The sequence below is a fragment of the Thamnophis sirtalis genome, unplaced genomic scaffold (genome assembly GCF_051295495.1).
Source record: "Thamnophis sirtalis isolate CommonGarterSnake01/CBP01778 unplaced genomic scaffold, rThaSir2_p1.2 scaffold_3, whole genome shotgun sequence".
NCBI lineage: Eukaryota > Metazoa > Chordata > Lepidosauria > Squamata > Natricidae > Thamnophis > Thamnophis sirtalis.
In genome coordinates this window covers 42,036,577-42,063,754 of record NW_028261383.1, presented here as the reverse complement: position 1 = coordinate 42,063,754, position 27,178 = coordinate 42,036,577, and the positions used below count along the sequence as shown (strand labels likewise).

The following is a 27,178-nucleotide window of genomic DNA, read 5'->3' as shown; positions in this document are numbered from 1 at the left end:
GAACTGCCAAATGGCAGGCAGCCGGCTGTCAGCAGAAGTAGCCTGCAGTACTGCGCTCTAACCGCTGTGCCACTGTGATGGCAGACTTTGGCTGTGACTCAGGTAATAGGAAGACTTATTTTTTCAGCAGCCTGGGTTTTTGAGGTCTTATTCTTGGAGAACAGTAGATAATAAGTGTGCATCTTGAGATGTTCCCATGACATGACTGACTGGGTTTAGTTAGTTTAACTGGGTATATGAGCCAAATTTGATTGCTTCAGGATCTTCTGGTATTCCCAAAGAATAGTCTTCCCATTGATCAAGCTAAGTATCTTCGGGGAACTGATCTAATATGCCATTGATATCAATGACTACCAAGTACTCTAGAGCAGTGTCTCTCAATCTCGACAACTTCATCTTCCAGAATTGCTAGCTGGGGAATTCTAAGAGTTGAAAATTGAAAATTCACACATCTTAATATCGCTGAGGTTGAGCGACACTGCTGTAGAGGTCTCCAGTCTCTTGCTCCAAGAAGAGGCAGAACATAAAGGAGACATATGAAATAATTAATCACAATTTCTTCCAATTAGGAAATAATCTAATATGCTGCCATGCCAACAACAACCATGGAGAGATACGTTAATTACCGATGTTGCGCACAGGCTTACCTTTAAATTACAAGGAAAGTATACAGTCTGCAAAGAAGAAATTGAATTCTTTCATGAGCAAGGGGTATAATTTATGCTATGTGTTTATTTAAAACATTATTTCTTGAATATTTTCCTCTCATGATAAGGAAGAGCGCTCAGAATATAGTTCAGGTCCAAGAAAGGATATTTAACTATTTTTGGGTTTGCGGAAATACCACCCCAAGGAAATAAAAAGTAAGAGCTGGAAGAGACACCTACAACAATATAAAAATAAAGGAAGAGAGGAGGAGAGGAGATGAGAGGAAGAGGAGGGAATGAAGAGAGGGGTGAGGAGAGGAAGATGGAAGGGAGACTCAGAGGAGGGAAGGTAGGAAGGGGAAGAGGAAGAGAGGAGTAGGGGAGAGGTAAGGGAAGAAGGAAGAGAAAGGAGAGAGGAAGGAAGGGAGGTGGTGACATAACAGGCAAGGGATGGTAAACAAAGCAAACCAAATGGCATGTTATAACCCTGTAAATGGAATGGCAAATGTATAAGAACGACAAATGTAAAAAAGAATAATAACTATGTAAATGTATACCTATACTTGTATATAGAGAACAAAAAATAAAAATAAAACATACACACACACACACACACACACACACACACACACACACATATATATATATAATTTTTACAACCCCTGGTATGCCCAAATATGGGAGGAAGATCACTACTTCCATTCTCTGTCCTTCGGCTCGTCACAAGAGACCATCCAGGCAGAAACCCAATATTTTTACTGTTGCCTTTTTGTTACATTTTGTTGTATTTGTGCTGATAAATAAATAAAGGGAGACTAGTATAGATCTATTTCAAGCTATTTAGCTCTCATCAGCTAGCCAGTAAGGGTATGGCTAGCTGATGAGAGCTAAATAGCTTGAAATAGATCTATACTAGTCTCCATTTATTTATTTATCAGCACAAATACAACAATACACACACACACACACACACACACACACACACACACACACACACACACACACATTTCAGGTCAATCAGGCTAGGTATCTGAACAATCGCCATTTGCTCCACAAGCAAATACAAGGAGATTAAATGCTTTTTTAAAAAATACAACAACAACCCCATTTCTGTTCCTTAAAGTTCAAACAAACTTCATGTAGTCCAATTAATGTGATCCCCATTATATTCCTGATCTATGGCCCTATGGCAAGTTGTTCAAAAATAATTAGCAAGGCCTAAGTTTGGCAAAAGCCATTTAGGAAATTTCCTGGTTGCATCTGTTCAATTTTTTTTGGGGGGGAGGGGAGGATCAGGGGAGAAAAACTACTATCATTAGGAAATATTCTCAACGTTTAATGTGGATTTTAAAAATAAAATTGCTTTGCCTTTTTGGAGAGGAGGAACAGCAATACTGCTTTTCTTTTCTTATTTTACTTCTATGACTACCTCAGTAAAATGGTAATCGGGAGCTGTCTAAAATACAGCAATCTAACAAATGAAAAAAAAATTAAAAGGGGTTTACACTGAGGATGGTAGTAATTAATAAACATTCAGCAAGGCTGCCATCCGGGCAGAATATTTTTCCCTTGAGGGCATGAGACATTGTTTTATTTTTTATTCACATATGTGTTTAATAGCTTAGGGGAAAGTGAATATATGATCCTGTCAGTGTTTGGTGTTTCTCTAGGTTGCATAGTTGAAATGATTATGAATTACAATGAGGACTCAGATTTTCAGCATAAATTCACATAGATGAAAGCATACTTATAAGTTATTTAATTTTATGTTCTGAGGTGAAGTAAATTTCCTCATATGAAAGTAGGGCAGTTAAATTATTAGACAATTCTGCCTTTGTGGACTTACATTAATGTAATGTATTCTGGACATGTTAAAAATCCTCGCAGGACTGATTTTCTTTTTTTTAAAAAAAGGGAAGTGCAAGATATTTCAGTTTTGGATACACTGTCAAATTGCTTCCAGTGTGTCTGTATAACTAAATCAAATTAGGTTCACTCAGCTCAATGAAACAGCAGTACAGTTCCACAGAGAGATATTTAACTATCAATTTAAAACTACTGCAGGGTTAGCACTAGCAAATAAGATTACTATAAGGAGCTGGCATTTGTTAAAATGTCATATGTACTTTACTTTCAGAATCAATATAAGCATGAAATATTTTCTCATGTTCTCATGTTTTCCAAAGAGGGGGAAAAGAATCAGAAGTGATAGTGTTTTATTAACAGTAGGAGACTACCAAAAAGAATTTTTAGAATGGTTTATTTGGGGGGGGGGGGAGATGAGTCCCTAACATAATAGGTGTAAGAATTGATGGGCAGGCATTGGAAAGCTGCATCAGCAAATCGCTTAGGAAGATGGACTGGAAGAGTTTTTTCTGGCTTGAGGAAGCCCAGAAAAAGCATGAATTAGGCCCTTCTAACAGAACGTCCCCTTCTATGTTATCCAAATATTTGTAGATACTGTACCTCTTTCTGGCTGTTCTACTTGAATTATCTCTTTACAAATTGCTATTTCATTAAAGCTGGAAATGTTCAGTAGATCTACTAAGAGGCAACAATCTCCTCTATAGTTTCTACGTAAGAAGGGAGTGAATCAGAAAAAAGGCACCTTTCTATTCATTTTGGTTGATCTCTGACACAGTTCAGTTGATCACATGATGCCCTCAATGGGATGAAATATTCTAAGTATGGTCTGACCAATACAGGAGAGAACAATGACTTAAAGTTCCCGATGTCAGTGTCTGCTCTAAACATGACTGTATCTGGATCTATTCTTACATGTACAAGATCATTTCACTTAATTTCACTTATATTATATATCCCTAATCACTTTGTGTATGTGTGTGTGAGGGCACAGAAGTGAAGAGTTGAAGTCCAATAGGAATATTACTTATTAATGAATTGCCTACCACTTATTCCCAAAATGTTGTTTAATCATCTATTTAAATCACTATACTCAATTTCTATACTCAATGAGAAATTGGTTAGTAGGCCCCCAAAAGCACAAAAATAAATGCACAAAGAAAAACTGTAAGTAGCGATCATTTAAAACACTTATGCATACGCACATCCTAGCCCTTCATAATTATGAGTGAATCCAAGATCAAGTGCTTCCTTTTGGTAAATGACAAGCCTGCTCTATTCCATTGGTCTCTAACCTATCCTCTAGTCATGATGCATTATCCTTCCCATAAACGTCAATGGCCCTGCTGGTTGGAGATTATTAAAAATCTAGCCCTATGTATCTAAGAAAGAAGACTACTGTGGAAAATGGCTTGGGTTTCTGCATTAAACAATAGGACAGGGCTGTCAAACTCTATTTCATTGAGGGCCAGATCAAGGTGTATTTCACCTCAGGGGGCCAGGGTGGGTGTAGCTAGGGTGGGCATGGCCAGCTTAACATCACTAACGTTGGGGGGGAGCGCCTGTGGTGGCCCAAGTGTTCTGCCTGTGAAAATGGGCTCCCAAGCTCCATTTTGGCTGTGATGACTTCCTGCAATCCTCTGCCAGCGAAAATGGAGCTCAGTAGGGCCACCTGCAGCCCTCGTGACCTCCACTTTCTGCTGCGACACCCCCTGCAGCCCTCTGTCAGCAAAAATGGAGCTTGGGAGGGCTGCCCGTGGCCCTCTGGGGGGGGCATGCTTTCGCTGCCAGAGGCACCATGGGCTGGTCTTTTGCTGTTTCCAGGGCAGCCCTGCGGGCCAGATCTAAGCACCCCATGAGCCAGATCTGGCCCACGGGCCTTGAGTTTGACACCCCTGCAGTTGGAGGGGAAACTGTGTTTTGAAATTTTTCAGTTGGTTTATTTTTTGTATAACAAGTTAGCATATGAAATAAAGAGCTGAATCAGACATTTATTCCCTGGCATTCTGCTTTTCTATATCTTGGTAGATTTTTAAAGATTAAAGATTGTACACATTAGTATAAAGATGTTAGTCTTTTGTCACAACAGCTGAAAAGCTTCTTTGACCTAAAGCCTTTGAATATGTAAGCTCATCTTGTTCATCTTTTATAAGGTAACTTACGTACTTCAGAAAAATATGGGAAACAAACAACTTATAGAAAACATATAGTTCATTGCACAGGCACTGCCATGTTGGAGAGGATTATTTATGCAATTTCTGACATTCTAGGGAATGAAGATTACCTAATATATGTCTATGTAGATTCTCAGTCATCCAGGTCATGGTTGTCCCAAAGGTGCTTTTTCAAGAGACAACCAAATTTTCTGGTTTTTCTTTGAAGATGTTTTGCTCTTTCTTCAAGAAGCTGAAGAAGACTCTTTGATGAGAAACGAAACGTCTTCAAAGAAAAACCAGAAAGTACAGTTGCCTCTTGAAAAAGCACCTTTGGGATTAGGTAATATAATGTGCTACGTAATTAGAAGGTGAGAAGAATGTTACAGAGAAATGAAGGGCATTAATACACTGCAATAACTAGTTCCAGACAATTCTGATATATTTTACAGCTAACAGGACAACATCTGTGAAGAAAAGCTATGTCAGATCATTACCCAGAGATTTTTTGGGGGAGACAATCTCATAGATTTTTTATATCCACCTAAACAAGATCAACTTTCAATAACAACATCCCAAGTGACTCCTCCATGCATATATGCTCTGGCAACAATTTTAAAGAGAATATATTCCGATCATGAATTTTATAAAACTTTCATCATCTGGAGTGCTAATAGAAGCCATAAATTCATACAAACTTTGAATTTGTTCATCTTTATATGACACAATTGGATCGTAATTATTTCTAAGGATTCTTTAAAAGAGTCAAAGGGATTTTTCACAGAGTTTTCACAGTTATTTATTTGTAACTCAGAGTAGATCATTTTTTCCTAAATTGACCTTCTTCAGATGTTGGAATTCAGCTCCCATAATTCCCTGACCACCATGTTAGACATGAGCTGGATGAACCAATAGCAACTTTCCGTTATCTAACATTCTATTATCTCTGACCAGAATTGATCAATTAATCTAGTAATTGCAAAACTCACATCACTAAGTTTTTTATCCAATATAGTACATTATATGCGAAAATAACACAAGCAACATAATCTTATTACAATAGCTTTTGCAACCTGTCAGAGAAAAAAACATGACATTCCATAATTGCTTTGAAGTATACATTAGGCTTCCTTTTTAAAGGAATTAAAAATAGTATACAGCAATAATCAAACCTTCCCATCAGTGGAGTTCAGCTCACATTCACACACACAAAAATAAATGTATGTAGACTTATTTTAAGCCATTGATAATAAAAGAATGAACAAACTGTGAAAGGATAAAACATGCATTTATTTCCTAAATAAAAAGGAGAGCCAAATCTGTTTATACTCAAGTAGAATAATCCTAAGTAGGTTCTTAGCTTTGAGCTAAAACTGACAAAGTCCAAAAAGATTTACAATATTGAACAGCAATAATTATGCTCACCCCAAATAAAGCTACTTCATTTGGTTACATAAAAAGATGTTTACTAACTAATTTTTTTAAAGCTGGAAACAAAATTGAACTAAACTAAAATGCAGGGATCAGATGTCCTACCTATATGGCAGTATCCTGGCAAATATAAATATACAACAAGACCAGCATACCGACACCCATGCTTTTCTTCTAAGTATAAATACACAAGATTATGCTACCTATTTACCTCTAGTAGACATTGTTGAACATTAAGATGAAGATTTTGAGTAGAAAAGGCAAATGGAATTAAAGACTCATACAGGACCAGATACCGGGGTCAGAAAAGACAAATTCTATATGACATCTAGAGGTTTCCTTTGTGAAACCATCAAGGGGGTTTCATCCAAAGGAAAAAAAGTTAAACTCCACATCTTTTACTCCATTTTAAATAATTACTGTACAGAAACAGGGCTATAAATCACAACAGGCTTAAACCATGGGAAGAAATCATACGACTGTGAAGAGCAACTGACTTTAATTGTACCCAAACTAGGATAAATTGTTAAGCAAATTCAAACAGTTGCATCCATGATCAAAGGTATGGACGAATGAGGCAAGGCCTTTCTTACCTGGGATGGGAATAATGGGGACGGTTTCGTTTGGTACCACCCGAGGAGAACTGCTGTCTTCTACATAGAAATGAGCTGTCTGGAAACATTTTCTGCAAATGGAAGAGAAATAGCATCACTACCTTCAGAGTTTAGGAGCACTTTTGTACAAAATCAAACATTTCGACAGGCCAGTTGAACAAGTCCATTTCAGACTCTGCCTTCTCCCCTAATGCCGATGGTTGTTGTTGGCTATTTAAATAAAAAGTTATGATGTCAGGAACTTCCAATGGGAAAAAGCTGTTTCATTAATTTAAGAACACTGTATGTTATCTATTATTAAACTGTTAAAACAGGTTGTCCAAAAAGTTTAGCGGCAGTGAGGTTGGGGTTTGTTCAGGTTGTACTTAAGCTTCCAAGCTCTGCAACAGCTCCTCAAAAGGGAATTTAAGAGGGACAACCACAACCTTGTGGGAAATGTTCCAACATAACGTCACGGAAAGAGCATCTAAAACCGACACTTGGGGGAATCTTCCTTCCTTCAGAAAGTTGCAAACTTTCCAAAACCTAACACAACTTTGCCTCATCTCTCTCCTGGCGCCCGTCGTCTTCTTTTTCTTCTATGCGGTATTTCCTATGAAATAAGACCCAAAACCATGCCCAGAAAATCCAACATTGCTTGTCAGCAAGACCCCCCCCTCCCGACCCCGAAAACGATTCGGAACGCAATTTCGATGGCCACACCCCAGCACGCGCCCGCCAAAGAGCCCAAACCCGAATGAACGAATGGAGTCCATCTGCCTAAGGCTTTTCAGTGCAGTCTTTTTACCTGTACTTAATGCAAAGCAAAGAGCATAAGCTGGTCATCATGGAGAAGGCACTGAGAAGGAGAGCATCCAGTGTTCCACTGAGTCTCTGCATGGTGATGCTCAGCAAGACACGGTTTTCCAGCAGCAGCGTCACTGCTTGGTGCTGCCTTAATGAGCTGCTTGCAGCTGGAAGTGAATATTTAATGAGCCTTGCTCAGCATGAGCTGCTCTTGTGATGGGGAAAAAAGAGGGCTACTCTCAGCTGTTAGGAGCTCTTTGCCAAATCCTAGATAGAGCAGAGATTCCCCTCTTCTTGCCCAGCTTGAAAACAAAACAACAACAACAACAAAAATGACTTCTGCACTTCTGGGCAGAATGTTTGCAGCATCACCCGGGCGAAGTTTCCCTGAAAAGCACAGGGCTGCTTTTTGCTGGTGAAATGTTTGCAAAAACATTCTCTTGCTGGCTAGCTCCGTTTCTGGAATTAGGGCCAAGCAGAACAGCCCACCACCATCCCATCCACTCTGCTGACACGGTCAAAGCAATTTCTATAGCCATTGTTTGCAGCCAGAGTTACATAGTAGAGCACTTTGAAAAGAAAGAAGGGGTGGGGGGAACAGCACAACACAACTCACAGCAATTTTCAAAGGCCAAGGGAAACACTTAGAAGAGTTTGTGTGAGTTTGAATTGCACTGACATCAAAACTTAAGGCTGTCAGATCAAGATGTGGGCATTGTGGGATTCTGGTAGCATCATTTAGTTAACTTGAGCCCCTCTCTCACTCCATGTCTTTACTTGGCTGTCTGCCCCCCCCGTTCCCCCCCCCCATCTTCAGCTCTGAGTCAAGTGCAGGCATCTCCTGTGCAGCTTTGCCCATGTGAAGAAAAAGTGTATACGAAGAGCTGCGGAGCCTTAATATCCAGAGTTAATTTTGAAAAAGGAAGAGAATACAGTCTTTTTAATTCCTTGCCCCTGAAGCCATGTACTATGAATTAGCAAGAAAAAGGTTTTCCAAAGCTACTTTTATCCCCAATTAATTTTATGATAACAGAATTAAAGTGCATTATTACTAAACAAATTAAGGACTAGTTACTGTGCTCAGCTGAACTTTGATTTTTTTTTTTTTTTAAAAGTCAACTTGCTTATATATCAAATTTGAACACTACTCACCCATCTCAGTCACAGGGCAACTCTGGGCAGTGTACAATGAAAAAAGCATACAATCATATCCAAATAAGATATTATTTATATTTTTAGCCATTAAAACAGTCAATTATGCCATTAAAACAAGAATAACAATTAAAACTGAAAGCTAAAAAAAGAGAGGGAGGGCTTTCAAGGCACTAACCAACCTCACAGCTGATGCTCCTTACCCATCAGGTTGATACTTCACTTGCTCCCTCTTTCTACTCTATCTATCTATCTATCTATCTATCTATCTATCTATCTATCTATCTATCTATCTATCATTGATCTATGTCTGTATCTATTTATCTGTCTGCCTGCCTGTGTCTGTCTGTCATCTGCCTCTGTCTGTGTCTCTCTCTCTCCCTCCCTCTCTCACACACATACCTATCTATCATCTCTCCCTCCCTCTCTATTTCCTAGCTAGCTTTGCATGAGTTTTGAATAGCACAGTTGTAAGTGGTATGTCTGTCATAACAACACTCTTGTAATAAAGATTGGGTGGAAATGACTATGCCACCCATTTTGAAAGAGGGCTGTGTATGGACTGGAATCCAGGTTCCCCAGGTTAACAATTGATGCTCTATTCATTACACCACACAGACTTCCAGGACTATCATACTAGGCTAGGGACATCTGGCAATCCCAATTGCTGTGCACTGTGCACTTATGGCACTAGATAAATAATGAAAGCAAGGGCGCCACCTCTACAGAGCTGCTGAATCAATATGCAGCCACTGGAGAATTTTAATCAAACCAAACCATTGCTCCGATCTTTTGGCAAGTATATTTCCTGGTTGTGTAACCTATAGAACCAAACCTTCTTACAGAAATGAGTTTCTCTTTCTTGAACAGCTTGACTGCTCTTTTTTTCTCCCTCCTGCCGAAAGAAGTATTTGGCTTCTATTTGGTCTGCCTTTATTTTAGACTGAACACCCTGGGGGCGAAAAGGGGCATAAATCAGTCACAGTAAAGGAAAGGTTATTAATATGGATCAGGCAGAAGGCGCCGGTGTTTCATGCATTCTGGAGTTTCTCTTCTGAGTGAAGGAAATCCATAGAGGATAGCTTTAAGTATTATTATTTTTTCTTCCAGTGGAGAGAGAGAAAAGGAAAAAGAGAGCCCAGCACACAGTTCCCCTTCCTAAAGTATTCTGTGTAAAAATAATAATGTTTACCAAACAGAAGACAACTCTGCATGTATTTATATTGAACAAGGAGAAATATAATTTCATAAACAGAAGGCACATTAGAGGAATCTGGGTTAGTTCTCTGCTCTCAGAAAATCAGCATTCTAATCCATTGCAATAGGCTACAACTAATTTTGATTGTGGGTTTACAGGAAGATAGGATTCGGATATTCTTTTTATTAGAATAATAAGAAAAGCAAAGTTTATCTGTCACAGAGGTAGCAAATGGCTCTTCAAAGTGGATGTCTTGGAGAACAAAGGGCGTGAGAGAATACCTGCACTTTTGAGAGAGCAACTTTGATTTTATGTTGATATAAAATATTAAAACATTCCTATCATTATTAGATACTTTTTTTTCATTAGAACTGATATCCAGATGATCTCTGGGGCCAATGAGTTGTTTGCAAGTGATCCTGGAATGGCTATAGGATTCAGTTTTTAGCTTCGATCGGTAGATTTATAAGTAAGGTGCTCACAAGTTACACTTAATAAAAACCTAATTGCTCTAACTGCTTCAGGCCATCGATTCTCAGCAGGCGCCCAGCAATGCCCAGCAGATCTGGAGGTAGCAGTGGTTAGTGTTCCACATATATAATTTGCTGGGTAAGTCTAAATAACATTTTATAAACTTACTGTGCCCAGGGTTGCAAATGATGGTACACAGTTTCTTCACTAGAGTTATTAAAATAATAGATAAAGATAAAAGATAAGGAAGACTATAGAAATACAAGAAGTTGCTAGGCGCAGAATCAGAATTTTGGCTGAGGATTGTCAACTCTGACTGAGGGCACAGTGCCACGTAACAATCTTCCTGGTTGGAGAGGTACAGAATTGATCCTGGGTGGACCCCAAGAAGAATGGGTTAAGAGCCTGAGCTCTGTGGATTTTTAGCCACGATATGGCAAATGGGTACTACTATATACTGCTGGGAAAATGTTTCTGCAATACTTTTTTTAATTAAAAAAATTACTGTGGGAGAATAATAACTATAATATTTGAATTCTCTGGTTTAGGGGCTTAGTCTATATGAAAATAAAAACCAAGTTTAGAGTTGTAATGTACAATGTATTTGAATGCCTCTCTGTGTTATATTTCTGTTGCTTTAAACAAAGGCAGCTTCCTCTCTGTTGGCAGATCGTTATGCCCATTCTACACACCTACACAACTGGTTATGGCATAAATAACTTCCTAACATTCTGGAGAATGGAGCTTTATCACAAAATCAAAGGAATAATCAGGTTGTCAAAGAGATCTGGTCTCTGTAATAACAAAGACTGAAAATCATATAGTTTCTGAGTTACTAAAACTATAAGGAAGAACATTCTACCCGGAAGTTTCAAAGTACAGTACCTTATTTATCAGCTACTATTTATGTCAAATATCTAAGTGCCAGGTAAAACTTCACTGATATTCATTAATGTAGATCCAAGAAAGAGAAGCAGGAAGAAACAATGCATATCTAGTTATCTCCTTCATACTGTTGCTTTCAATGTTAGCAACATTATGAAAAGGGACAAAAAGGAGTAGGAATAAAGTAATAAAGGCGGGATAAAATCTAATAACTAACTAATTGGTCAAATAAATTAAGGATATAAAATATAACAGAGAAGAGGAAATTTATACACCAACAACATTCACTATGCCTGTTTATACTTTTCTATCTTCAAAAGGACATACATTAATGTATGCACTATATTGAAAGATACATTCATTTGCCACATGTATAATATACGATCTTAGTGATTTTGGATTTGCACCAATTCGATATTTGTAAAATAAATCTAGTTATATATATATTTAAAGAAACTAATTTGCAATGACCTTGTTGGTTTCAAATGTGGCTGCATTACTGTATATTTCAGATTCTACATTTTTGTACTATGTATTGAATTTATTTAATCATCTTAAAAAAGCTGTTTTGAGAGTAATTTGGAAAAGCAGCAACAGGTTTTTATAGGCATGGATACCAGATTATGGAAGTCTTGTTATGAAGTTACACAACTGAAGAAACATTTTTTGGATTTTATAATTACAGTGGCATTCTACATTTCCAGAATAATTCATAAAGCCCACATATTTTCTATGAATCATTGAGAACTCTGTTGTCTTTGAAAGAAAACAATGTGTTCCCTGAAGCAGACCCATCATTCTCTTTCCACCACCATCCCCTATCTCCATATGCTTTATTTCTGGCTGACTTTTCCTTAGGGAATAGTAATTTTGTGAGATCTCAGACATATAGCAATAGCAATAGCAATAGCAATAGCAGTAGACTTATATACCGCTTCATAGGCCTTTCAGGCCTCTCTAAGCGGTTTACAGAGAGTCAGCATATTGCCCCCAACAATCTGGGTCCTCATTTTACCCACCTCGGAAGGATGGAAGGCTGAGTCAACCCTGAGCCGGTGAGATTTGAACCGCTGACCTGCTGATCTAGCAGTAGCCTGCAGTGCTGCATTTAACCACTGCGCCACCTTGGCTCTGGCAGACATCAGGCAGGGTTACACTGTGCACAGAAACCAAAGAATATACTCATATACTGTATGTACATGCCAACAGGACACCACTTTGAGATTTAAACCCCTTGAACAGGGATGAGAGGGATGAATACAAAACAAGAGTCATTGCCTAAAAGAAAATTGATTTTAAAAATTTGACAGGTAATTGCTCAGGAACGGTTGTGAATGGATGGATCTACAATTCTTTAAAAACCAAGAAGTTAAAAATTCCTTTTAGAAAGATGACAAGCTTTTGCTTGTTTTGCATGTCCTTGAAGTTCAGCTTTCGTATTCAAATGTTTTTAAAGTAAGTTACATGAAGGAATCATTCCTAAATATAAGATCTCCTTCACACATTTGGAAAATCAAGAATGGTGATTCATCTGTACATCTGTTTTTTAATTACATAGTTTGTTGTGCAAAGCTGTGTGTGTGTCTCGGTGCCACATTACTGAGGAGCTCAATAATTGTGTCTTGTATTTTTCAGTTGACATTATGCAGTCAAGAATCATTTTTTTTTCTTTTCTCCAGGAAAAAACAGCAACGGTTGGAGGTAATGTTGCATTTAGTTTTCTGCCTCCCTCAAACTAGTAGCTATTGGCTTCAATGCCAAACAGGCTGGCCTCATTTGAGGGGAGAAAAAAGATGGAATTTGTACCTGAATTTAACCTTGCAATGTCCGAAACAAATGGATCCACTAGGTACAGTGAGGGTTTTTTAAAATTCCCTATCATTTGAAATGCTGTAGCTTGAGCACTGTATAACACAGATCAAAAGGGTGAATTTAATATCTTTGAAAGATATGTGAAGCAATATTCCTTGTCTCTGAAGTAGTTGAAGATTGTCGGAGAGATTTATCAAAATAGTTGAAGACATTTTTGTTTGGGAATTTTCTGGAAAATTTAGTTCCAGCATAGTCTTGAGCGTTAGAAATCTTGAGATTTGTACAGAAGAGGATGGCATTCCTTTGCAAAGGAAGAAGACAGCTTTGGGATTTACAGAACCTGCTTTCCTGTCTTTGAGTTCCTAAAGTTGTACAAAAAAACTGGTAGTCCTAAAAGTATCAGTGATGCTTTCTGTGTTCTGATTTTATTGAGGGCATCAAAAATCATATCTAGAAAAACTGCATTCCAAAGGAAGAAAATATATAGAAGAAGTTAAAGGGATGGACAATCTACCCTGTTTCCCTGAAAATAAGACCTCCCCGGATAAAAAGCCCAATCGGGTTTTTGAGCAAATGCGCTAAAATAAGCCCTTCCCCGATAATAAGCCCTCCCTGAAAATATTGCAACACAGCAGCAGCCATGAGGTGACCACACTCGCTGCCTCCTGCACCTCAAAAATAGTAAGATCTCCCCAAAAATAAGGCCAAGTGCTTATTTTGGGGATCAAAAGAAAATAAGACCCTTATTTTCAGGGAAACACGGTAATGGTTAAAACACCAAGTTAGAAGCTAGGAAACTGTGAGTTCTAGTCCTTTTTGAGATGTTGTGTAGAGCTTAAACTTAGAAACTAAGAGAAACATGACAGAGAAAACTAAGCCAGTTAACATTCTTTAAAGTCATACAATTAAAGAGAACAAGGTTGAGTTACAGCCAAAAGAATAAGTGAGGGAGTTAGTGGTCCTCGGAACTCAGTTAGAGGAAGACAAAGAACAGTCTCCCTCTCTCTCTCTCCCCTATTTATCTATTTAAATCTTGAAATTAATTGCCTGCAGTGCAGCACTTCATTATTGCATATGCTGCTGATGACATAATACATACTTGTCCCCCCTGTGTAGTAAACAACCTTGCAGTTAAACGTTTGCTCTTCTTCAGTTCTATCACAGCATCAAAGCTGGCAGAAGATCTTCAGGAAACTTCCTCCACCAAAAAGCATGAATGGCTTGTGTATCGACTACAAGCCACCATCCAGCAAAAATGTTAATTTTAGGCAAGAAATGGCTGGTGGACAGTGCCTAAAGATGACACTTGCTTACCACTGATAGGATTATAGGCCATTGATTTTTACGAGCAAATCGTGTGGGTTCTCATAATTATGAAGTCAGCAGAGAGAAAGCTCCCATGAACAAATAACCTGCTGAAAAGGAATGAATAGCTAGCGTGCTTGGGCGACATTAGGCTCATCTGGGACAGCTTCTGTCTTTCCTGTTCATATAAGACAGGGGTGTCAAACTCAAGACCTGGGGGCTGGATCAGGCCTGCAGGGTGCTTAGATCTGACCTGCAGGGACACCCTGGAAACAGCCCATTTTCGCTGGCAGAGTTCTCGGGCCACCATAGGCACCCCTGACATGAGTGACATATAGCTGGCCGCCCCTACCCCACCTCCTGAGGTCAAACACAACGCTGATGCGGCCCTCAATGAAATCGAGTTTCACACCCCTGATATAGGATATAATGGAGCATGAAGGAAACTCTCTAGACAATTTCTGCCTCAGGGATTCAAATGAAAGTTTCCCAAGGTGGTGAACAATCCAGCGAACAGTAGAATGAATTAGAGCAGGCCCAGCAAAGCAGCTTTAGCTGTGAATTAATTTCTTAGAACCAAGAACTACAAAGTACACATAAACCCTTTTGAATCAAATCCTTACACTGTGCATTCTTGCTCTGAACAAGGTAACTAACTGCCCAACCTCTTATTTTGATTCCTTTCCTATGGATGTGCTACATTGAGAAGAAGGGCAGAGATGACGGAGAGATCTATTAAAAACTGCTTTTGATATGAAGGCACGCAGTCTCCTCTGTAGTCAGACCTCTAGCCCACAATTGTAGATACCGACTGATGGCAGCGTTTCATGATTTTAGTCAAGGTCTTTTCTTCTCAGTAATGACAGGAGCTGAACCTGAGGCTTTGGTATACAATCCAAAGTGTTATAGCTCTAAGACCATGATGGCCGACCTATGGCACATGTGCCAGATGTGGAAAGCAGAGGTCTCTCTGTAGACACGCGTGCTGTCACCAGCTGGTCCTCACGATCACCAGAGTTCTGGAAAAAGGCCTGAAAACGGCCCGAAAAATGGGCAAAAAACAGACTGTTTTTTGGGCCACTTTCCAGGCTGCATCCAAAACAGTTTTGGGCCATTTTCAGACTGTTTTTCAGATTGTTTTCAGGCTGTTTGGGGGCCATTTTTCAGGCCATTTTTGACCCCCAAAACACTCCCCAAAATGGCCTGAAAACAGCCCCAAAACAGCCATGCGTGCGTTGGGTTTCCGGCACACATGCACACACATGCATGTGTGTTCTGGTTTGGGCACTCAGTGCCGAATTGCCATCACTGCTCTATGAAATTGGAACATGAGCTAGAATATCTCCCCATACAAGTTTGCTCATCCACATTGTTCACCGCACCAGAATGAATTGTAAGTAAACAAGCAAAAGATCTGAGACCTGATTATAGAGAATACTTACACAGGTAATCCTTGATTTATAACCATAATCTGGACCAGCATTTCCATTGTTAGGTGAATCTTGCTTGATTTTACAACTTTTTTATGCCATGGTTGTTAAGCAAAACACTACAGTCTTAAAGTGAATCAAGGAGTTGTTGAGCAAATCTGGCTTCTTCTATAGATTTGCTTTTTTGGAAGCTGGCTGGGTAGGTTATAAATAGTAATCATATGACCCATAGTAACATGCGATGCAATGCAAGGCACCTGAACTTCGCTCACACATTCCAAGAGGTTTTGCAATGATTGGAACTGCATGGACCAATCGTAAGCCATTTTTTCCCCAGTGCTGTCATAAATTTGAACAGTCACTAAATGAATGTTTGCAAGTCAAGGACTACCAATAAAGCTAATTGTGCAGTCATTTTACTTATACCTTTGAACTTCTAATAAATATTCTCCTTATGCTAAATTACATTATTTCAGACAACTGAATTGTTAGGAAAAGTATATTTTATGCCTTTATTCAAATCAAATGATGTATGTTCCCACCCCATATTTTTATACTGTGAAACACATTGAACCCACTATTTTTTTTCCCAAAGAATAAAAAATAGCCATTCCTGAAATTAGTAGGAAAATTTCTCATGGAAAATAAAGTTTGAGAAAAGTGGACGGGGATATGTTGCACAGAAAATGCTCATCAGTTAGAAAAATGTTATTCAACATTTCTAATGTGATTCATCAACATTTAAAGTGACATACAATCTTTCCCAAATATGTGCTATTCTTTTATTATTGCTTATGTCATCTTCCCTTATTCTCATAATACTAGAAATTATGAAATTGGCAAAAAAATTCTGAACAGGATGTATAACACTGAATCAGCTTCTGGAATGCAGCACAATCAGTTTAAGAGCCTAAAAATAATAGGTACATTCAGAGAAGAATGAATATCGGGGCCTGTTTAACAGCTTAGAGAAGCTCCATGTTCCAAGTCAGTACAATATATCTTTGATTTGACAATTGTAGCCAAGATGGCTTATAACTCATTGTTCTCTATAATCTTCCAGGCTTTCTAGTAGGATTTCCCAGAATTATAATTCCAACACATTTGGGGGGAAAAAGAACGTTGGAAAAGAGAGCTATCACCACAATATTGCAAAATCCATACTGGTCTATTGAAATCAGCTTCACCTTCAGGTTTTTTCTATGAAATGTGTTGGCCAGGGGATTAACAATTTATATTAACTGAAGATGAGAATATGCTGCATACATATTATTATCCAAATGTATTAAATTGGTATCAAATAATTTGATTTTAAAATTAAGACTAATGCAAATAAATGTTTTCCATAATTGAAATGTACTTAAAAACCTGCTCTGTTCGGCTAAACAGGAATTTTTGTATGCCAAGCAGGAGAGAAATCCTCTATTTCAAAAACTGAAAGAATGCCCCATACGTTTACATGAACTGAATATGAACATTGGTGGTGATGGGCTAAGACCTTTACTCTTTCTTTCTAACAATATCCCTTGAGGATGGCAAGGACAATGTTGAAAGGTAATTTGGGATGACTTAATAATCTTGAATAGCAAATAATTGCAGTTTTTGTGACCTCTGACAGCTAGAAGAATTAGCAACCCCTGCTATATTTTAATCAATACTTTGAGCATCTGTACTACAGTTGGCAACGAAGGGAAAAATTTACAAAAGAAATTAGGGCATGTTCCCCATCCTATAAATGATCACAGGATTTCTTTTTGAAATGTTTTTATTCTTTATTTTAAAACTGCTTTTACAAAGTGGATCAAGTTGCTTAATGAACATCTGCAGTAAACTAACCCAAATTATCAATAAACCTAAATGATTTCATGAATGGCTTTAAGAGTTTAATAGAAGCCTTAAGTCAGGCTTGGGTATCTTGGGACCTTCAGAGTAATTTCAAAATGTCTATTGAACAGATTGGCTCAAGCTTCTGAGAACCATTACCTGCTCTTCCTGCACCCTGTTATTTGGAAGTGAGAGAGAAAAGGGGGGGAGATCAGAGGGAAAAGGTTAACTCTGCCCACTTTGGCTCTGGCTCCACCCACAGCTTGCTTAAGCTTGGACCCATTGCATGACTCACAATGGATAAGCCCTGAAGGAACTGAGAAGAAATATTGCCTACCACTTCCTAGATTTGATTATTCCCCTAGCTCACCTTGTTGTTGTTAGTTGCGAAGTCATGACTGATCCATTGCGACCCCATGGACAATGTTCCTCCAGGCCTTCCTGTCCTCTACCATCCTCTGGAGTCCATTTAAGCTCATGCCTACAGCTTCAGTGACTCCTTCCAACACCTCATTCTCTTTGTCCCCTTCTTCTCTTGCCCTCAATCGTTCCCAGCATTAGGCTCTTCTCCAGTGAGTCCTTCCTTCTCATTAGGTGGGCAAAGTACTTGAGTTTCATCTTCAGGATCTGGCCTTCTAAAGGGCAGTCAGGATTGATCTCCTCTAGGACTGACTGGTTTGATCACCTTGCTGATCAAGAGACTTGCAGGGACTCGCTTTAGCGCTTTTATTTATTTATCTTTCCCAATAAATGACTGGAATATATGTCTCACAGTGAGGAAGGTGTTAAATGCAACAGGGAAGGACAAAGGACAAAATACTACTAATAGGTGGCAGAAATGGAAGAACTTGGATTGACAGGAAGGTTTTGGACAGAATAAATTGTATCATGCTACGGATGGGTTAATGAAGTCCTTGGAGGTGGAATCCTTGTTTGTTGCCAACCCCTACTTTGAGCAACAAAAACACAGATTTTCCACATGGATTACTATTCAATGCGTATATCATTGAACTGCGATGACTCATGAGATGCTCTTTTGTCCTCTGCTTTATTTAACATCTAATGTAACTGCTATGGGGCTATCATTCAGAGCTTTAGAGGGGAGGATGCCTTCAGGATCATCAAACTCCAAGGAAGTCGTGGGTAACCTTGAATTTTTGTCCAATTTTGATATTGGGCTGGCTGAGGGGCAACCACTGAAATTAAATCTAGGTAAGGAGATAGGACTTGGATATATAGAGAGACAGAGATAGAGTCTGTGTGGGGTGGGGGAAGGGTGGCACTTCCCAGGAAAGTACAAGTGTATTGGAAGTGCTTCTTCACTTCCAGTGGCCACTGGCTTTGAAGGTGGCAGCTGTGGCGAGGAGCATGTTTACACTGTTGTAGCCAGTGCCTTAAAAATTATCCACCCTAACAGGCTCCTATGCTTTGGTTACAAGCCATTGTGAACAGTGAAGTGGGCACAACTAGTCAACGTTTAGCCAGGCTGCAAAGTAAGACAAAGGAATGCAGTTATATCGTACTTGTTCTGAAAGTTGTCTATTGGGCACTACCGATTGTCTATTCGTTGCAATTTGAGCAGTTCTGTTCATCTTGAGTCATAAACAGATTAAAGCTGCCTGTTTGAAAAGCTCCCCCCCCCCCACGATAAACCAGTCCAGTGATGTAGTTCAGAAAATGAAAGGACCACAAACAGTCAGGCATTTCCTTTTGGGATTATTGAGATGGACACTACATCAGATTGCCCTTGAAGAACATCTGGAAGCTGCAGTTGGTCCAGAAAATCATGGCATGAACCACTATGGATGTGCCTAAGTATACCCAGATTACTTCATCAATTGCATTTGCTCCCAATAAAATTCCAGATGAAACTATGGATGCTGGTTATCACTTATGAAACCCTATATGGCTTTCTTTGAGTCCCTTTACCTCTCCTACCAGGTATACCAGGAGAGTTGTGCTCTGGGTCCCATTTATTAAAGAATACTAAGGTCCAAGAAGCCAAAAAAGATACAATGTATTAATGAATGATGCTAAAAATATTGGAGAACAGGAAGAAAGGAAAATTAGAGATGGTTTTTACATTAGAGAAATGACACAAAAATTTCTACTAATGTAAGAATACTCAAAATTACAAAAGAGCAAAGGCAACGAAAATACTATACTGAAAACTTTTATAAATGGAATTATAGAATGACAAGCATATTTGCAGAGAGTATAAATTTAGGAGTTGATTTCATTATAGAGATTTCATTGGAACTATAGTCAGAATAATTTAGATTATGGATTGCAGATATGATAGGCTGTACCTTAGAAGGACTGGTACAAATGTGTTTTGTCAGAACATGGAAAGCTTCATTAGGATAACTCTAAATTAAATCTTGGGGGAATTAAAATAACATTGAACAACAACATTGAAATAAGGATCTCTAATTAAAACTTATGAACTTTAGAATGTTCTTGAAATGGGGTTTCTTAAATAATTCAATTAAAAACTAGAAAGAATATTTGCTCATAAAGTGGATAGCCTTCACAGTCTATACAATAATGTTCAAAATATGGGAAATTAAAACAACCTTGAGAATGGAAAATATGATTTAATAGTTACAAAGACATGATGGTGAGACGACTCCCATAATTGGATTCTAGAAACTGAAGGATACCATTTGTTCAAAAAGAATTAAAACAATAGAAAGGAGGCAGGAGTTGCATTGTAGTTAAAAATAACCAGTTTCTGCATATAAATCCAAATGAATAAAGAGGGAAGGAGACAGTTATTAAAATTGCAGATGTTACAAAAATAGGTGGGAAAGGTGTTCCCTAGCAGACAGAAACAAAATTGAAAATGATATTGATTGGAGAAATGGCCTGAAAATAATAATATGAAACGTAATAGAGACAAGTGCAAAATTTAGGAAACAAAATCAAATGCAGATATATAGGATAGAAGTAGAAAGCTGCAGAAAAGAAGAGACAAGTGCTCACAGATCTATAATAGGAAAAAGTCCCAAAGTTTATGGACTAGAAATTAGAAAAGTCAGACAATTTAGTCAATGTGACTATAAAGTAAAAATGGAAAGTGAAAATATGATAAATGTTAAATATCAAGTAGACAATAGCAATGTTAACCAGCACTTTAATAGACTTGCAATAAAGAAGTAAAAGCAGATGCTTGTTTTTTTTAAAAAAACTCAAGGATATATAAAAGGAGATCAATCCTCTAGAGGAAGACTATGTTGAACAAGATCATGAAGAATAAAGATATTTCTATGAGTGAGATTAATAAAGCAATGGTTTCTTGGTGATAATGAAAGCTGGAGACTGAGAAGGAGCCGAAAAAGAAGAGAAAATGCTTTTGAATTACGGATATAGATCTGGTTACTAATAGTACTGTGGATGAGAAGACTCTATCAAACAATCTTGCTATAAGACTGCTTCCTTGGGCTGATAATCAAAAGGCAGGAATTCACTTACTTTGGGGATCAGAGATGGGCTACAAAAAACAGCAATGCTTGGCAAGAGTAAGTGAAGTTGAAAAGGGGGAAGAGAATGTGCAAGGTGGACTGACAGTCTAAAAGAGATTATGGAAGAGGAACAGGATATTGTTAGAGACAGATGAAGGATTCGTTGTAACATATCATTTGAGGGTGGATGGCTAATTTTTTTTCAATGCAACCTTATAATACATAAAACACAAGTCTCCAGGGCACCAGTCTCTCAGTCTATAACAGGGGTGTCAAACTCAACACTCGCAGGCCGAATCTGGCCCACAGAGTGCTTAGATCTGGTTCACCGACAAATGCGTGCTTGACAAAAGCGTGACAACAAAACCACTGGGAAAAAAGTGCGAGTTCGAAATTGCGCCGACGAATGAGCGCAGAAGCGTGCCGACAACAGCGCGCCGATAGAAGCGTGCTCTAAACCTAACCCTAAACCTAACCCTAAACTTAACCCACGCTTAGATCTGGCTCGCGGGACCAGCCTGGAAATAGCAAAGCACTGGCCCGTGGTGCCGCTGCTGATCAAAACAGGACATGGGGGAGGGGGCTAAGACCCCTGCACTCCATTTCGGCCAGCAGAGTGCTGCAGGAGGTTGTCCAGGCCAAAAACTGGGTGCATGGGGGGGGACATGTGTGGACCCCACACCCCATTTTGGCCAGAGTGCTACAGAAAGCTGTCCAGGCCAAAAACAGGGGGTGAGGGTGGCACAGCCCTCAAAGAAATCCAGTTTGACACCCTCTATAATGTAATATCCTCTTTGCCTTACCTTTATTCTGTGATACTTCACAATACCTCTATTATAACTAGCTGAAGCCACAAACAATTCCTCAATCTTTTTTGTGAGAATGAAATAGAATATAAATCTAAAATAGGCTTTCAAAAAAGAAAGGGGGAAAATCACCTAGTATTTATTAGAGAACCGTGATGATGAAGACATCAGGTTAGAAACCAGAAGATTATGAGGTCTAGTCCCTTGTTTACCACAAAGCTAGTTGGGTCATCTTGGGCTAGTCACACACTCTCAGCTCTAAGGAGGAGATAATGGCAAACCACTTCTGAAAAACCTTATCAAGATAACTGCAAGGACTTGTCCAAGCAATTGACAGGAGGCAAGACTGATTCAAAGGCATTAACTAACTAATCCCAAAGTAGAAAAAAAAATCCATTTTGCAGCCTTATCTTCGTGATACTTATTGCATCAAAATTATGAAGTTACGCCTGAAAACTAAACACTCTCTTTCTGCTTTACACAGTAATTCTCATCCGTTGTTTATCCAAAGACGTTTATTTACCCACTTTCCTGCAAGCCAGGGATGGGTTGCTGCCGGAGTTAGTGCCGGTTCGCAACCCACGTGCAATGTGCATGTGTGTGCGCTCTTGAATGTAAATTATTCTGCCCGCATGCGCAGAACAATTTACAGTGAATTGTGCACGCACAGTCACTAAAATCCAAAATGGCAGCGGACAAGCGGCAATGAGGGAACTGGTTCAGGCGGGGGGGTGGGGTGGCAGGTCTGGGTCACTGCCAGTTCTACGACCCAGGCCTGAATTCCACTACTGGGTTGGACAAACCAGGTCGAACCAGCAACAACCCATCTCTGCTGCAAGCCATGAAAATATATTACATTTTTAAATCCAGCCCGGGTCTTAAAGCCTCAATAGATGCAGGAGAATCTAACACAATATTATCAATGATTTCCTCTTTGAAAAACAAAACTTCTTGGATACCCTTTTGGTTTAGAAAAAGAACACAACAAGGTGTGAGGCAATACCAATACATACAGTATATGCCCTTTGCTAAATTTGTAGCTACTTATAAACTGACTGATTCCATAAACTAAGGATGCCAAACCCTATTTTAAAATATAGAGTTAGGGGGTTGAGTTGGTAGTGGGTCAACTCTTAGCTGTCTCATGGGAAGATGAGTTGGCTTTTGGATTGCATTGTGTTTCCTTATCATGTTTATTTAGCCAGAACAAAATCACAAAATGGAACACATTTGCATGCGATGGTTGCATTGCCAATGTGCAGACAGATGTCATCTGAATCACAATTTCCTTTGTTTTATGGAGAGATAATCGGGCTCACATAGCTGATCCATCATTTAGAAATGGTGTTGCTAGAAGGCATACACAAGAGACCCAATCAGCTGGAGAGTTAAACATACCTAGATCTAATCAGTGAAAGGCATGCTAGTAAGGAGAAAAAAAGACCCAGCGCGAAATAAGTCTGCTACTGTCTCAGCTCAATGGGGAGATATAGCTAACACTTTTCCTAATTAATGGATCCATTTACTCAAACTTGACCAAGGTCCAACTACACAGACTAACTTAAAAGTCTAACTAAAAACGGGGGGGGGGGGGAGAGCAGAAACTCATAAAAGAGTTTAAAGAACATTGCTTGAATTTGAACGATGCCAGAGATATCATTCAAGTACCTGCCTATGAGGATTTGGAGACTGGGATATCTAATTACTTCCTCTCCCTCCCACGGCCACCCAGCAGATGGTAAAGTTTATTTTAAGACCCATGCAATGTGTGTAGAAAAGATTTTTTTTTTTCCAGAAAATGGCCAGTACAATTATTTTTTTCTACACGCAAACAAATCTTGCATTAGTACCAAGATGTTCGAGACATGATCATTTCAGTAGACTAACAAATGAATCATTACCCCCACCCCTTTTCGGAGAGAGACGTGTGGAAGAATATACAGTGTTTAATTAACATCCCTTTTCTTGTTTGGAAACACTTCCTTTCCCTCCTCCCCGCCGCAAGGCTCCCTGCTTCTAACCCGGTTTGCCAGGGCATTGTCTGAAATTCAGAATTTGCAGGGATGGGGAGGTGGGGTGGGTGGGAGACCAATGCCCCCCCCTTTCAGCTGCACCGAAACTTAAATGTGGCTGTATGCAAATGAAAAAGCATGTGGGGGGGGGGAGGGTCTCTGGTTCCAAATTAGGCCCGACTGTGCTATAATCACACAAAGCTGATAACCAGTTTGCTGACAATCTGCTGCTCGAAGACCTACAGTAATTGGAATCCTAGAATGGAGAGCCCGATGATGCAAACCTTGTGAGTTTACACGCTGCTCCCTGTTGAAGCCACTTAACTGGATATTGGATTGTTATTTTAAAGGGAAGAGAAAACAAAGACCCTCCCCGCTTGCCGATCCCCCCTCCCTCCCTCCCCGCACGCACGTGGCATCATTAGCAGCCAACTCGTTATTGCTTATTTTCACAACTGAAACCCTGAGCTCTCTAAGCCCTCCTGTTTGCTAATAAAAAGATCTATGGAAGAACACACTTCCCTCTCATCCCCCTCCCACCCCCCAAAAAGCAAATACAAGCTGCTCTCTGAAGAGCAGACAAAAGAATTTCAATCTTATGCTTGATTTGCTCATTAAGGAACTCAGGCTTGCAAGCAGCTTATTTAAACAGGATATCCAAACACGAATGCTGCTTTAAAAAAGAGGCTACTGTGCGGTCAGCTCATATAGTAAATGCGGCCTTTTCTTTAATATTAGAACATTAATGCTGTAGATAGATGCCTCTGTCTGATAGTCTCTTCACGTCCTTCTGAACATGGAATCAAGTTGAATTCCACCCCACCCCCCCAGTCTAAAGGGCAATATTTGCTTAAATGTTTATACTGTTTGACAGCTGAAGAACCCTTGGTGGGGGGAACTTTTCCCATGGTTTATCTGCCTAATGAGACAGTAGGGGTGGGCTGCTGGGGATTCTCAGGGGTTTGGAAGAACCTCTAGTTAAGATTCTGTGCAGTTTGGAGAACCCCTAAATTCCACTCCTGGCTGGCCCTGCCCACCCCTCCCCTCAGTCCCCATTTTGGATGCAAGTAAGTATAGGGTGGGTGCCAAGGCTTGGGGTGGACGAAAAATAGGCCTATCGGAAGTTTGGAAAAACCAGAAAGGGGCCTGTTTCCAGCCTCCAGAGAGCCTCTGGAGCCTGGGGAGGCCATTTTCGCCCTCCCGGAGGCTCAAAAAAACCTCCAGAGCCCAGGGAGGGCAGAAAGGCTCCCCCCCTGGGAAGCCCACCCCTGGGCATAGGGCTACAAAGGGTTTAAACTCCATCTGGAGTTTAGATAATGACTGGATTAAGAAATCATACCAAGCCTTAATGCGGTTGGTTATCATTTACAATACAATACAATACAATACAATACAACACAACACAACACAACACAACACAACACAATAGCAGAGTTGGAAGGGACCTTGGAGGTCTTTTAGTTCAACCCCCTGCCTAGGCAGGAAACCCTATACCGTTTCAGACAAATGGGTATCCAACATCTTCTTTTTAAAAAAACAAATTTTATTTATTTTCGAACAAGGACAAACAAACATAAAAATACAAATAAAAAAACCATCTTCCATTACAAATTGTAGAAAGTGTGTCAGTTGGTTACAGTATTTCCATGCATCTCTTCCACAGTCACCACCTGCTTTTCATATCAAATCACATATTTTAAATTCACCTATATTCATGTATGTCACAATTATTATATCTCAACCTTAATTTGACTATAATTGTTTTTACATCCTTTTATATATAATATTCAAAATCTAGAATAGGATTATATGATAACATTTCATTAAATCATCCTAAAATCATCCAATCACAATACAGCTTTATAACATATTCTAGATAAAACTTTTAAACCTCCTCATAATCTCCATGTGTTATTTATATAAAATTTCATATTATCAAACTAATATATCTTTATGTATTATAATTATTAATCATTATTTAACTTTAGCTATTGTTGCTTCATTTTATACATACTACTAGTAAACTAAATTTAGCTTAATTTTTTATTATACATTTTCATTGCATCAACCTGTATCTTTCCAGTAATAGTCGGGTCTTATATCTCTTGCCATTTGTAGCATTAATGTTCTAGTTACTTTCTTAATAAATCTTGTATAAACCTATCTTGGCAACATGTTATTCCTTTTGTATCTCATAAAAGCGTGAAACCCAACATCTGTTCTTTCCATCAGCTTATCTTTGGTTATCGCTAGTGCTTCTGTCAAGATTTCTCTCCTTATCTCTGTCAATTTTTCTCTCTTTTCTTCTTCTGTGCTTTGAAGTCTGGAGTAGAGTTCCAATCCATCTATCTTCTCTTTCCATATTCCGCTCTTCCCATTACCAACCACGCTCACTTTTTTGTCAGCATCCACAGTTTTCTTATCTCTTTGCTCATTTTTTTCTTCCATCTTTTGAACTCTCCTCCACTTTCTTCATTTGGTAAACATCCTCAGTTTCTCCATCAGATTTTTCTGTTTTGTATTCCATATTCTCCAATCTCTTTTCAATTCTCTCTGTCACAAGTAATAGATTTTGAATTTCAAACATAATCATTTGCAATATTACAGTTTCTTTTTCTTGCTGAGCCATTCTTTCAATTTTGCAGACACTGCCACTATAAGGTTCAAGGCTATTTTAATAAACTTCAAAGAGGTTCATTTATTATCTTTCAAGTCAAAATGTTGTCTTCCTTCCAATAGCTAGAGATAGAACTTCCAAAAGGCAGCTGTATAAACAACTTGTACTCTTTCTACTATCACTGTCAGTAAACAAACTGAAAGAACCTTGAATCTCAAGTTATCAAAGAGAAAGAAAAAAAAGCAATATATTCAGCCTCCAGCCTCTAAATGGCAGTGTAACTGCTTTTCCTCCTGTTGTTGCAACCCTCTTTATAATCCTTCTTATTATCTTCTTTATATTCCAAGCTTAAGGAAAAAACCCTTAAATGGATATCAAAAACAATCCAATCAATCAAATCAAGCATTATAAAAAAAGAAGGAAAATTTTAATCCATAGGTATAAGCAAAAGTGAAAAAAGAAGAAAGAATTAATCCATTCAGTTTTAAAAATAGGGAGCTCCTGCAAAAGTTCAATCCAGGAAAAAAAATTAGAAACTGGATAAGACACTAAGTTCAATGCAGATCAACCTCGCCGCCTACAGTCTTCTGTCTTCAATCTTAACTTACATTTTTTTCTTGGGTAGTCTCTTCCTCTAATAATAAAATTTCCTCACTAATTCAACACACTTTCTCTTTCGCTTTCTTCCTGTTCCAGAGCTGTCCCAAC

At 38.9% G+C, this 27,178-nt stretch overlaps 1 protein-coding gene across 5 annotated transcripts in view; it reads right to left on the bottom strand.

The window, feature by feature from the left end:
• Positions 1-27,178, bottom strand: part of PTPRG (protein tyrosine phosphatase receptor type G) — a 722,188-nt gene that overhangs the window by 40,952 nt on the left and 654,058 nt on the right. For all 5 annotated transcript variants that reach the window (XM_087708786.1, XM_087708785.1, XM_087708789.1 and 2 more), the window contains one exon: positions 6,688-6,779. In XM_087708786.1, coding sequence (XP_087564912.1) covers positions 6,688-6,779 — 92 coding nt within the window. The remainder of the gene's footprint in view (positions 1-6,687; positions 6,780-27,178) is intronic.